This window comes from Moschus berezovskii, chromosome 6, assembly GCF_049115385.1.
Source record: "Moschus berezovskii isolate FMDL1 chromosome 6, NW_MosBer_1.0, whole genome shotgun sequence".
NCBI classification, from domain to species: domain Eukaryota; kingdom Metazoa; phylum Chordata; class Mammalia; order Artiodactyla; family Moschidae; genus Moschus; species Moschus berezovskii.
The window spans coordinates 27,362,583-27,377,176 of NC_142465.1; the positions used below are offsets into that span (position 1 = coordinate 27,362,583).

A 14,594-nucleotide genomic window follows, 5' to 3' on the forward strand; every position below is an offset into this window, starting at 1 on the left:
TTTAGGGTCCAGCAATTCTGTACACAGCTTGCTAATACTTTGAGGTAACAATTTCACACATTTGGACGTCAAAAATAATCTAAAGAAAAAAGCATGCTGCACACATCAATATTAAGGAAGGTGATTTTCCTGCCAGAGGATACAAATATCCCATCTCAATCTTTCTCACTTTCACTATAAATCATTTTCAGCAGATGTGAGAACAATAAGACTCTTGATACTGAGCAAAATGGCCAACATTTCTGTAGTTCACAATCACATTTTTTCCAAGACATCTGTTTTCTAACATAAGTTGTATGATTAACTCTATAATATAAATGACAGAATAAACAGTATGATAATGTAAAACACCTACAATTTTATAATTATAATGTGAATCTTTGGACTTGGATTGCAACATGTATCTGGGGCTATAAAAGACACAATCTTTGGGACTTGCTGATAGTCCAGTGGTTGAGACTACATGCCTCCACCACTGGGGGTGTGGGTTACAACCCTGGTTGGGGAAATAATCCCACATGCCGCGCGGAGAGGCCCAAAAATTAAATAAATAAACAATAAATTGTGTGGGGGGGGACACAATCTTTTCATAAAAATGAATGTTAGTGTGTTTATATATTAAAATCAAATATTTTAATTAAAGCATTCTAACTATACATGCCAGCTAACAGCAAAATGAAATAGCTGGTATGTACCAAGCAGAAAAAATTATCTCAAATATTTGTTTTAACCTGCCATAAACAACAGAGATACCTGTCAACAATCAGTATAAGGAACACAGTTGATACGCAGCATACTAATACTCCTAATGTTTAAAATATTAACATACATTCCAGTCGTGTCCGACTCTGTGTGACCCCACAGACGGAAGCCCACCAGGCTCCCCCGTCCCTGGGATTCTCCAGGCAAGAACACTGGAGTGGGTTGCCATTTCCTTCTCCAATGTGTGAAAAGTGAAAGTGAAGTCACTCAGTCGAGTCTGACCCTTAGCGACCCCACGGACTGCAGCCTACCAGGCTCCTCCATCCATGGGATTTTCTAGGCAAGAGTACTGGAGTGGCTTGCCATTGCCTTCTCCGTTTAGTCTGATTACAGAGAACAAATTAAAGTATATTTTCACCAATTGTAAAAAAGAAAGAAATCTTGCCATTTGTAACAACGTGGATGAACCCAGGGATACAGTGCTAAATGTGATAAGCCAGACACAGAAAGGCATGGTGTCACTTATGTGCAGAATCTTAAAAAAATTTTATTTAAAGTAAAACTGGTAACAGATTAGAAAGGTGGTTATCGGAGTCTGAGAGGAGGAGGGAAAGAGAAGATATGATCCAAGGATACAAACTTTCAGAAGATAAATAAGTTCTGGTGACCTAATGTACAACAGCTGACTATAGTTAATACACTGTATACTTGAAATTTGCTAATAAGTATTCTGACCACCAGAACAAAAACAACAAAGGTAAGGACAGATGTTAGCTTGTGGTAATCATGTCACAATGTATACATACATCAAAACATCACCTCATACACTTTAAATATTTACAATTTTTGTCAAAAATTTTAATTTCTCAAATTAAAAAAAAATTTTTTTTTAATTTTTTCACTTGATGACTCAGTTAACAATAGGACATTTGTTTCCTAGAGTGCCTTTATAGGATTCTAGAAAATAAAGCAAATGACTTCAACTTTATGCCTGGTTTTCTTTTCACGTAGAAAATAGTATGCTAGTTTCTAAACCACAATATACGTGATGCTGGGAATATAACCAAGATGACACTATTCTCTAAGAAGAGAGGGAAAAAACAACCCAAACTCAACCAACACAGAATCCTGGGTAGTAACACTTCATATGAGAGATGTTCTCTTGGGAGAAGGAACAAGATGGCGGAGCAATAGGACGGCGAGACCACTCTCTCCCCCACAAATTCATCAAAAGAACATTTGAACGCGGAGTAAAGTCCACAAAACAACTTCTGAATGCTGGCAGAGGACATCAGGCACCCAGAAAAGCAGCCCATTGTCTTCGAAAGGAGGTAGGAAAAAACATAAAAGATAAAAAGCGAGACAAAAGAAGGACGGAGCTCCGTCCCGGGAAGGGAGGCTTTAAAAAGAGATGTTCTCTTGCCAACGTGGCATAATTCAAAAGTTAGAAAATACATCATTTTAACTTCTAAACACCATCAGTATCAGAAGTTGTACAGGAGAGGGGAGACAAGGAAGGAAATGCCATTGAACTAAGAAGAAAAGACCAAGTTGTGAAAAAGCCTTACCTGCCAAGTCAAGGAATGTGAACTCGCGCCTAAGCTCGCCGTGCTCACAGTGGGTGTTTTTAGAGTCACGTGGCAAGGTGGAAACGGAGAGTGAGAGCACGAGCACGCACACGTGTGTGAGTGAAGACAGGTGAGTTCTCTGATTAATGCAAAACACGCACAGGAGTGGGGACGAGCCCACACAGAGAGACAACTGGGAGGATGAGAAACAGGAATAGCTTAGGAGAAGCAGAGGGATTTCGAGGTTCAATCCATTGGCTTAGTAACAAATTGAATGTCTAAGGGGTGGGGAGAGAAGTAAATGGCAGGCAACTCAGTTACTGTTAACGTAATTAACAAAGAAACACTGGAGTACTGATGCAAGGGAGGGGAGGCAGCAAAATGAACACATTCCACTGTAAAATAAAAACTGATTTTAAAATGTCTTCAAGACATCTAGGTAGACTTGGGAGGCGATTGGAGAGACCTGAAACCCAGGACAAAGACCTTCTTATTAATTATACTGGAAAGCTATATAAAATTTCAGAATACTGCTACTACTCAGCAGTTGTGCCTTTTTTTTTTTTTTTTGAGAATTGCTTAAGGGCTAATTTATGGAGAAGGCAATGGCAACCCACTCCAGTGTTCTTGCCTGGAGACTCCCAGGGACGGCGGAGCCTGGTGGGCTGCCGTCTATGGGGTCGCACAGAGTCGGACACGACTGAAGCGACTTAGCAGCAGCAAGGGCTAATTTATAAAAGCCAAAAAGGAAAATCAGTTCCAAGATTTAAATGATCATAGCTTCTTCTCAATGAAAAGTTTTAAAAAAGGAATCAGATATAATGGAGGCCCAGAGAAACTGATTCGGTCAAGGTCACATAATTTCTTAATCCTTGAAACAAATAAAAGTCAATGCTTGTTTCTACTCATTATTTACCAGAAATGGCTCAAATTTCTCAGTATCCAGCGATAAAAGCCAATCTTTTTTTTTTTTTTTTTCTGGCTTCGCTGCTAGGCTTACAGGATCTTAATTCCCTGACCAAGGGCTGAATCCACGCCCAGCAGTGAAAGTGCTAAGTCCTAACCCCTGGACCACCACTGAATTCCCTAAATTCAGTCTTTAAAATAAAAATGTACTGCCCATTGACAATTTAAAAAAAATAATAATGGCTCATAAGGCTAAAGGAATTTCTTAAATTTTCTAGAGCAATGCAGATTTCAAATGTGATTAGTTTTATGAAACCAACAGATTTAAAACTTCTGATTTGCTTCATTCAACATTTAATTTCTTTAAAGTATTTATTTAGAAAAATGTCAGCCAAAAAAAAAAGGTTTTAAGGGAATGAAGTGTTGATACATACTACAATATGGATTAACCTTGAAAACATGCTCAGACACCAAAGCCATATTATGTGATTCCATGTATATGAAATGCCCAGAATAGGTGAATACATAGAGACAGAAAGTGTCTAAGTGGCGGCCAGGGGTTGAGGGAGTAAGGAGAGAGAAGAACTGCTGAAGATGGAGGGTTTCTTTTTTCAGGTGATGAAAAAGTTCTGTAATTAGATAGTGTTGATAGCTGCACAACTTTGTGAATATGTTAAAAACACAGAATTATACACTTTAAGAGTGAATTTTATGATATGTGATTTGTACATCAAAAAATGGAAGCATTTGGTTTTCCTTTCATATTCAGTAAGTTTTCATATTCATATTCATTTTTATCTATAAAGTGGAGATCAGAATAGCAAAAGAAAGTAAAGGGGAAATAATTATCCATATTACTTGGTTATTTTTAGTATGTAACATTCTGTATTACTATATTAATTGGGTTTTTAGTGAATGACTATAAATCCATGAACTACACTTCTAAATGAAAAAAACTTCAAATTAAAAGACTGCATATGAAGTGTCTGTGGGCCAGGCGAGTAAGTGCTGACTCACGTTACGGTTTTAGCACTGCTCAAGTGTCTTCCTAGAGTTTGGTACGTCTAACCTGGAATAAAATTCTTCTCCCCACACCCCACTTTTCTTTCAAAATTCAGCTCAAATGTCACCCCCCTAAAAAGCTCTTTCCTTATACCAATCTGGAGGAGTTTCCCCACCCAGAATGTCACATCTTCAATGTCCTCACTGATGCCTTTGTTTTCTATATATGAGAAGGTAGCTTACATGTGATTTTAATTCCACCGCATTCTACCTATCTTCGCACTGAGGCCAAGCACATACAAGGCCACTGTTTCTGCAAGGTACACCCTACAAAATCATCTGGAGGTCTTAAGGCAAGACCTAACAAAAAAACAAGCTGGGGCTGACAACTGTTTAATTTATAAATGCCCAAATAGTTCTGGTGCACAACCATAAACTAACTGCTCAGATTATAAACAAGTCTTCACAGAAAATATCGTCTAGTTCCTACCACTCAATACATCAGCAACCCGCCCAGTTAAAGGGGGAAAAGATTCTGATAAGAAATAGACAACGTTTGGCCAAGTGTTCAGATTTCCAATCACAGTCAGTGGCAGGAACCTGAATTGAGATTGCAGCACTTTTAGTTTAACCCTTATCTGAACCACAATAAAGACAGGGTAGATAGTACTTCACAGGGGGTGGGAGGGGCGGCGGTTATTACCTAATGGGGAGAGCTCTTTTATAACTAAAGGTAAAAGACTTCAAAAGCTTTATAGCTGTGAATCATTGTGCCATCCACTATGAAAAGAAATGAATTCTTTAAAGCCAAAGCAAGAATAACAGTATGTGCAAGTATAGGGGGAATTTTACTGGAAAGTACTTTTCCTTCGTCTCTCTGAGGCAGTGAGGAAATTAAGTAGGTACATACCCTCCCTTGAGTGGAAAACACAAAATTCAATTTAATATGTAAATGAGTGTAAGATACTCTATTTTTCGGCTTACTGAATGAAAAAAATCTTGTTTAAAACTCACATTGGAGTGGTTATGGTCTGAGGCAGTGATATCTCAAATGTATTTTCCTATCTGCTCTTTTAGTTCTTTCTCACTGGAACTCCAAACGTCCCCAGATCCAGGGACCCAGCAGAGTAGGAGAGGACCCTGCTGCCCCAGAAGAGGCACTCCAACTTGAGGCAAACTACAGTACTAAACAGGACTCAGGCAAAAGCTTCTAAACTACAATAAGGCACTACCCACCACCCATACTGGCTTTCTGCAATATATTACGCATTCTCTCTCTCACCTTCCAGTATTCGTATTTACTATTCCCTATGTCCACTCTCTCCCTCCTTCTCTTCAAGTTTAAAATTACTCAACAGATACCTTTCCTCTGACTATGGTATACCCCAGGTTTTCCTTCTTTCATAACAAACCTCACAGTAATTTCTTGTTTTACAACTCTGTTTCACCAGACAGGGAAACCTGTCTTGTTTACCTGATTTAGTGAATACATACTATGCATTCAATAAATGTCCATTTAATTGAACTGAAACATGTTTTATGAATGGATACTAAAAAGGCAGACAAATCACAATGTTATAGAAGACTGAAATTTGGCCTTGGGCTCTGTCTAGCTTACTACAGCCACTTTTGCCACTGTCCAATGGTAAGGGGTATCCCTAATTTTCTTGAAGAGATCTCTAGTACATCCCACTCTATTGTTTTCATCTGTTTGTTTGTACTGTTCACTTAAGAAGGCTTTCTTACCTCTCCTTGCTGTTCTTTGGAACTCAGCATTCAGATGGGTGTATCTTTCCTTTTCTCTTTCGCCGTTCACTTCTCTTCTCAGCTATTTGTAAGGCCTCCTCAGACAACCATTCTGCCTTTTTACATTTCGTTTTCTTGGGGATGGTTTTGATCACCGCCTCCTGTACAACATTACGAACCTCCATCCACAGTTCTTCAGGTACTCTATCAGATCTAATCCCTTGAATCTATTTGTCACTTCCAGTGTATAAGGGATCTGATTTAGATCACACTTGAATGGCCAAGCGGTTTTCCCTACTTTCTCCAATTTAACTCTGAATTTTGCATTATGAAGCTCAAGCTGGACTCCAGATTGCCAGAAGAAATATCAATGACCTCAGATATGCTGATGACACCACTCTAATGGCAGAAATAATGGTAGAAAGCAAAGAGGAACTAAAGAGCCTCTTGATGAAGGTGAAAGAGCTGGCTTAAAACCCAACATTCAAAAAACTAAGATTATAGCATACGGTCCCATCACCTTATGGCAAACAGATGGGGAAAAGATGGAAACAGTGACAGAGTTTACTTTCCTGGGCTCCAAAAATTACTGCATATGGTGACCACAGCCATGAAATTAAAAGACGCTTGCTCCTTAGAAGAAAAGCTATGACAAACCTAGACAGCATATTAAAAAGTAGAGGCATTCCTTTGCCAACGTAAACAAAGATCCATATAATCAAAAATGTGATTTTTCCAGTAGTCACATATGGATATGAGAGCTGGGACCATAAAGAAGGCTGAGTGAAAAGAATTGACGCTTTCCAACTGTGGTGCTGGAGAGACCCTTTAGAGTCCCTTGGACAGGAAGGAGATCAAACCAGTTAATCGAAAGGAAATCAACCTGAATATTCATTAGGACTGAAGCTGAAGCTCCAATACTTTGGCCAGCTTCTTGGAAAAGACCCTGATGCTGGGAAAGATTGAGGGCAGAAGGGGGAAAGAGAGGATGAGATGGGTGGATGGCATCATTGACTCAATGGACCCGAGTCTAAGAAAACTCGAGGAGATAGTGAAGGAAAGGGAAGCCTGGCATGCTGCAATCCATGGGGTTGCAAAGAGTCAGACATGACAGAGCAACTGAACAACACAGTGACTGAACAATAGGGTAAGTGGGTAAAGGGGATGGTAATCCCAATGACCCTTAAAGGTCACTAAAAATACACTGACTTTACAGCAATAACATTTTCCTTAGTATAAACTATAAAGAAATCTTAGAAAGCTATGAAGAAATAAAAAGTACCCATAGTCTCAAGACACAGAGATAACATTTATTGCCTTTCTTTCCAGTATTTTTATAGACTATAGAGCCTTCAATTACTGGATTGTAAGACTCTTAAAAACAAAACACGATTAGCCCAAAACAGACCAAACCTCTGATACTGGCATATTGTGATAGCAATGAAAACTAATGCTATCCCATACTAAGTCGCTTCAGTCATGTCTGACTCTGCGACCCTATGGACTGTAACCCGCCAGGCTCCTCTGCTCATGGGATTTCCCAGACAAGAATACTATTAAAGGAGTTTGAAAATATGAAGACAAAATAGTCAATTAAAAAAAAAAAAGGCAAAATATGTCAACATTATATTCTGAAATCAGTACCTAAATGTACTTCAAATTATAGCCAAATCCTACTTATTCAGAAACATCTGAGTTACAGGCCAACTCTAAATTACAAAAATGTCTGTTCCTAAATATCCTCAGGGGGATTTTACAATAGCTATATTCAGAATTTTAACAAACATACAACACCCTGAATGGTGTGTAGCTCTTGAAAAACTAGATAATGAAGAATTCTTTCTGTAGATTCCCAGTTCCCCAGTTCTTCCAACCACACGTTTAATAGTTTCTGTCACCAGAAATGCCAGGGCCACAGATCTCACTCTTAGACTATGGTGATCCTACATCCTACGTAATCTACAAATCAGAGATGACTATTTAACATTAAAAAGACCAAAAACAAAAAGCTTCATTTGGGAAGCATTTTAAAAAGCTGCTAAGATTTTAACTGAAGTTAACTGAATCCCTATTTTTCATCTCCTAATTTGTAAATCCACACTGATGTCCTATATTACATTTGCAAAGAAAATAAACCAAAAAGAAATCTTTAATATGGGGTGTGTGTGTGTGTGGAGAATCCTTATTTCTTAATGTGACACTGCTACATACAATATGCCTTTCAGATCTATTTTGGTTTTAGCAAGTAAGATCATGTAACATTAAGCATCCACATCGGAACCGTGTTGACTAGAACTGTAACGCCCAAAGCCCCTGTTGAATGCCATCCTCATTTCCTTGGTTCTGCTATTAATTCCTACAATGTGTATGCATCCATAACTCAAACTCAAATGTATGTTCCAGAATCCATACTACTTAAATCCAAGGCAGGGAAGCTATTTTCTTCTTAAATCCACTTACACACAGGTAAAACAAATCACTATAGACAGCACACGGAAAAAAGTAAAAATACTAACTTGCCAGCCAAGAATCTTAGTCATCCAATTTCTTTGGCCTACAGTCTCCTCATCAAAGAAGTAGAAGGATAATGTTCTCTACTGTATATAGCTGGAAGTCATCACAAGTGTGGAAAAAACTCAGAACCTCTAACAAAGCAAATGAGAAATATTTCTGATACAATTATTTAGAATGCTGGATACTCAGGAAGTTCTAAATAATATGACAAAACTCAATTTCTATTGTGTGAGAGTTGATCAATCTGGGCTGACCAAAGTACATGACAAAGAGGAGCTTAAAAAAACTCAACTGACTGCTATTTTTAACCTACTTTCAATTATGCCTACATTCCATAATCAAAACATTAGGTAGTATATTAAACAATATCCATACAGCCTGAAAGTTTAATCACTACCGAAAGTAGTTCAGGGACTCTAACCTGGAATCCATGGAGACCGAGGGATTTCACAAATAAGCTTGTCAGGAACCTGAATCCCCAGAAGTCATATGCAAAAAATACAGCTGACTGTACTAGGAAGAAGCGCAGAGGATTCTTAAATTGGGACAACAACCAAAAGAGCTAAAAACCACACTGTTTCTACTCATATTCTTACTATATGGGGTTATCTGCTTCCTAAAAATGCTTTCACTACAATTTATAACAAGTGCATCTTCAGATCATGGTAAGTTTTTCATGCCTTTTTTTTTCTTAAATGGAAAAAAAACATTATCAGCCAAAGATTTTCAGGGCTTAAAAATGGGGTTGGTTTTCTGAATTACTTTTCTTACTAAAAACTACCTTATGTATAAAATACATATCAAATGATATTAAAATATGTATCACTTTTAGTGACAAAAAATCCTATTTTAAAAAAAATTATTAAAATAAAAAACAGAACTCAAGACTCAGTACAACATCAGATTATGTTTTTAAGAACTTGAAATTAAACTCACGAAACAGAAAAATAAATTGTAGGAAAAACTGATGAAACTCTAATCTCAGAAGGTTGGTTTACTAGGTTTTAATTAAATAAGTCAACTCCTTGAGTAAGATAGTAACTGTTTGCTTAGGCTATATTTTATTGATTTCATAATTAATTATGAGAAGAAAATTAAAGGAATGTCACTCTGTCAATGTAACATGTAAAACAAATAAATTTGTTTTTAACCAAGCCGCAACTACAGATCTCTTATCTATTCCCAAAATAACTCTGGTTCTTTATGACAGATAGATTAAGGAGGACCTTTTATTTTAGGGCGCTTTCACCCTATGTGACTTTAAGCTTTAATTGCTCAGTCATTTTTATATAGACTAAAAGACGTTTAGCCCAGGAAAAAAGAGGAAAGAAAAGGAAATTCTATAATTCAAGCTAAGCACATAACTGCCAAGATTTAGTGTAACTCATATATTTGCAAAATATCACTGTGTAAGACTATAGCAAAATACAGGAACAATCTAGAAATTATCAATATGCAATTAGTAAAATTAAGGTCGAACCACAAGGTTTCACAAAGCAGTCCTTTCAAAAAAACTAGTCACCTCAAAGATATATTTAGGGGCAAAGGGAGGAATTAAAGTATAGTATTTACTTCATGTGTGTGTGCTAAGTCGCTTCTGTTGTGTCAGACTCTTCAATCCTATTGTACGTAGCCTGCCAGGCTCCTCTGTCCATGGAATTCTCCAGGCAAGAATACTGAAGTGGGTTGTCATGACCTCCTCTTGCATTGGCAGGTGGCTTCTTTACCAATAGCGCCACCTGGAAAGACCATTTATTTGGGGAGGAGGGGAACAGGCCAAACATATACAAAGTCTCTCTGGTCTTTCAGGAAAAACATACAATAAAAGTTGTGGTTGTCTGGGGTGGGGAACTAGAATGCTGAATAACAGATGAGTCTTAATCTTCCTCTAAATATCCTTCAAAACTTTTCAAAGGTGCTCTATGTACTTCCTAGTCAACAAAAGACTGACTTTGATTTTAATGAATCTTATGGCTCAGTTGTTTTGAATATTAATCCATCATGTCATCAAAGTATAATGTAGATGACAACTGTGGATACAGAGTTAAAATTTTTAACTCTTAATGGATCGATGGACATGAGTTTGAGTGAACTCCAGGAGTTGGTGATGGACAGGGAGGCCTGGCGTGCTGTGATTCATGGGGTCGCAAAGAGTCGGACACGACTGAGCAACTGAACTGAACTGATGGGTAGAATTAGAAACTTTCAGCTCAGACATCAATTCAGATAGAATCTACTAGGCAGTAACAATAAATTATATAGAATAACTCTCCTAAAGTTTTCTTCCAAAGAGATTGAATAGCATTCATTCAATCAGTATTTCAAAGTCTAGGCATTAGATTTGTAGATTATGTGTTCGAGGTATCTGAGCAAAATCCTGCCTTCGTGGAGTTTCATGGAGAGTAGAGACAAAGAGTAAATAATAAAACTTTGTGTCATTATGAGAGGGAAATAGGGGATAAAGAGCAATTATGGGGGAGGAGGGAGGACCGTGTTTTAGGTAAGCCTTTCGGAGGACAGGCCATGTAAGTCAAGAACTGAGTAATACAGCAAAGTAAGCACTGTGATAAACAGAAGGAAAGCCCTGTGACTGAACATGCAGAGCCTCTTACTGTTCAGGGTACAGCAAAGCAGCAGGATGGCTGCAATGGGGCGACCCAAGGAGAGAAATGCGGGATGTAGTCTCAGGGGAGGTAGATCCCAGATGCATGGAGACCCTTGTAGCTAGGAGGAAACAAAGTCAAGATTTTAAATGCAATGAAAAACCTTTGTGGAGTTCTGAGTGGGAGAATGACTAGATTTATACTTTTAAAAGTATGGTTTTTCCAGTGGTCATGTATGGATGTGAGAGTTGAACTGTGAAGAAAGCTGATCGCCGAAGAATTGATGCTTTTCAACTGTGGTGCTGGAGAAGACTCTTGAGAGTCCCTTGGACTGCAAGGAGATCCAACCAGTCCATTCTAAAGGAGATCAGTCCTCGGGGTTCACTGGAAGGACTGATGCTAAAGCTGAAACTCCAATACTTTGGCCACCTCATGCGACTAGTTGACTCACTGGAAAAGACTCTGATGCTGGGAAGGATTGGGGGCGGGAGGAGAAGGGGACGACAGAGAATGAGATGGCTGGATGGCATCACCGACTCGATGGACATGAGTTTGAGTGAACTCTGGGAGTTGGTGACAGACAGGAAGGCCTGGCGTGCTGTGATTCATGGGGTCGCAGGGGGTCAGACACGACTGAGCGACTGAACTGAACACTAGCTGCTGTTTAAAAGATCAATACAGTAGGCCAGGCAACAAATGATGGAACTGAATAGTGGTTTCAGAGAGACAGGGAAAAGTATCTGATTCAGGGGTGGGTGGGTGCGTGTGTGTGTGTGTGTTAGTCACTCAGTCATGTCCAACTCTTTGCAATCCCATGGACTGTAGCCCACCAGGCTCCTCCATCCATGGGATTTTCCAGGCAAGAATACTGGAGTGGGTCGCCATTTCCTTCTCCAGTGGATCTTCCCAACCCAGGAATCAAACCCAGGTCTCCCACATTGCAGACAGACTCTTCACTGTCTGATATTTGAAAAATAGAGCCTACAGAATTTGCTGCCGGATTAGAAATGGGAATTTGACTGCAATGGCAACTGGGTGAAGAGTAATTTTAAAAATCATCTTTATGTGTATAGTTACAGTTGTTAAGGTACTTTTACATGTATTATGTCATTTCACAATAACAAGAGGCAAGGGAAGGTCACACTGGGTCAAGATCCTAATTCTGCCTTCTCTGCCAGCTTTGAAAAGCCCTAGGAAAAGTCCTTTGAATGGGTTTCTAGGCCATAGAACAGGATCGTTCACCTCACAAGATATCTGCAGGTACCAAGTGGTTGAAGTCTTTTTCAAATGTAAATAATGGATCTTTTGAGGCAGAAAGCATCACACCAGCCAATGAGAGACACTATGTTCCCATCGTTCAGTGCTACCCCACTGCCACCACCATTATATTCCACATAGAAACTTGTGTTGCAGTTGACAGAAAACAGGCAAACTTCTTAATTCTGATATAAAAAATAAACGTGTTCACCAATTATGGAAAAGCCTACATAATACAAGCATGGGCACTAGGGAAAAAAATTGTATAATCTTTCAATCCATCCTAGAAACTGGAGAAAACAGTTTCTTTTGCTATAAATGGCATTGAAGTAAAATCACCTCTTACAAGACAAAATCCAAACCAAGGAAACTTTCACTAGAGATGTTATCACCAAGACCTCAACTTATTGCTTCAAGTCCCACAGAATTTATTTTTCCCATCCGAGGCTTTCATATTATTGCAGAATATATCCAGCCTTAAGCAAAAATGGAAAAATATATCTAAGTCTTTAGTTCATTATGTATTTTTGAGAGTTATCTTGAATGTCAATGTGTACTGAGTCGATAAACTGAATAACAGCAAATAAAAATCCAATGATATTTGGTGTATAACCCTATCCTCCATTCCTCATATTCTACGGGGGCCTCAATAAACATGACCATTGAGGCCATGCGATTTTATTACAACTAAAACCACACCGTAAGTACCCTCCAAAGCACACAGCCATTAAACTGCCTTGGACAGAGTTGAAAACAAATCTTTAATACAAAGAATGAAGGTCTGTTTTATGCAACACTACGAAGGGTCATATCATTCAGACTCCAGAGCACAATGACAGTCTGTTCTACTTCTGTACTTTCTAGTAAGACTTTCTACCTTACAAAACACGTCGTATTTCTCTAAATCAAGAACCTTTAGGTCAGAGACACCCCATCTCAGATATATTTCACTGCAACTGCAGAAAAACTACACAATACATCATCCTTCAACAGGTCTATCACTTCACTTAGCTTGCATATTCCCCCAAACTTTAACGACAAGTTAGGTTAAATACACCTTTACCAGGTTATAGCAAACAAATGTTTTTGCAATTTAGGCACCTGAACTCGCATAGTGAGCAACACAGAGGTTCAACTAATTTCCTTCATTAAAAATGACCAAAAATTCTCAAGGTTTTGTCTTCGTGGATTTCAAGGAACATTTAACATCTGAGCATTTGATGTTTCTGTAAAGAACTTACAAAACCAAGATGAATTTTCTATGGTTCCATTCGTACTTGTCAAAGTATACAGTCATAAGAAACCAAAAAACGACTTTAATAAAATTCAGGAAATCCAGAGGCAAAATACTTCACAAGGCCCCCCTTACCTCTCTCCCCCAATTCCCGCCCAGTCTCGCGTTAAAACTATTTCCTCTAAACAGAAACAGCTCTAGAAGAGTTTGCCAAGCAGAGTAAAATCACTTCGCTGAGATAACGAACGGAAACGCATTTAAAGCAGAGGAGATCGCGGAAGCGAGGGCGGCGGGGCGCGGAGCCCCCACGTCCCCGGACGCCAGAAGCAAGGGGCGAGCATGTGCCGGCCGCTGCAGGACGCGCGGCCCTCCCGGAGCCGCCTCCTGAGGCACAGGGCCCCGCCCGGCCTCACCCTCCCGGTTCATTCATTCTGAACCTGCGGCTACCGCACCCCTGCCCTCCCGCCCCGGCCGAGACGGGGCTCCGAGGCCGAGCGACCGCGGCGGGCCGCAACCCCTGCCCGGGGTCCGGGCCCCGCCGCGATTCCCGCGCGCCCGCGGCCTCTGCTCTGGGGTGGTCCGAGAGGCCGCGGAGGCCCGCGCCCAAAACCAGAGCCCCGCAACACCGCAGCCCCACCCTCCGCCGAGGCGCCGGCCAGGCCTTCCCCGCTCGCGGGGCGGCCTCCTGGGGGCCCCGCATCGCCGCCACCCGGCTGCCCCACTGCGGCCGGAAGTCTCCCCGGCGCCCCCTCCCCAACACCCGACTTCCCTCGCCGCCGCATCCAAACCCTCTCCGCGCTGCCTCGGGCCTCCGACCGCGGGCCGCAGGCCGGAGAAAGCGAGAGGCCGCGCCGCCCGGCCTGCCGACAGGGCAAGAGCGGAGCCGGGAGGCCCAGGCGGTTACCTTGATAATCCTGCGGGGCAGCCCGGCCATCTTGTCAGATCCCGAGTTCGGCCTCTGCTCTCGTCTCCGGCTCCGCTCGCCTCACGCACGAGTGGAAGTCCCAGCTCCACTTCCGGGGGACGTTGCCGCGCCCGCCGCCGCCGCCGCCGCCGCCAAGG

General features: G+C 40.6%; 1 protein-coding gene across 1 annotated transcript in view; it reads right to left on the reverse strand.

Annotated features, from left to right (window-relative positions):
- UBE2N (ubiquitin conjugating enzyme E2 N) overlaps positions 1-14,594 on the reverse strand; it is a 42,002-nt gene extending 27,408 nt beyond the window's left edge. The window contains exon 1 of the mRNA XM_055394059.2: positions 14,437-14,594. Coding sequence (XP_055250034.1) covers positions 14,437-14,466 — 30 coding nt within the window. The 5' untranslated portion in view covers positions 14,467-14,594. The remainder of the gene's footprint in view (positions 1-14,436) is intronic.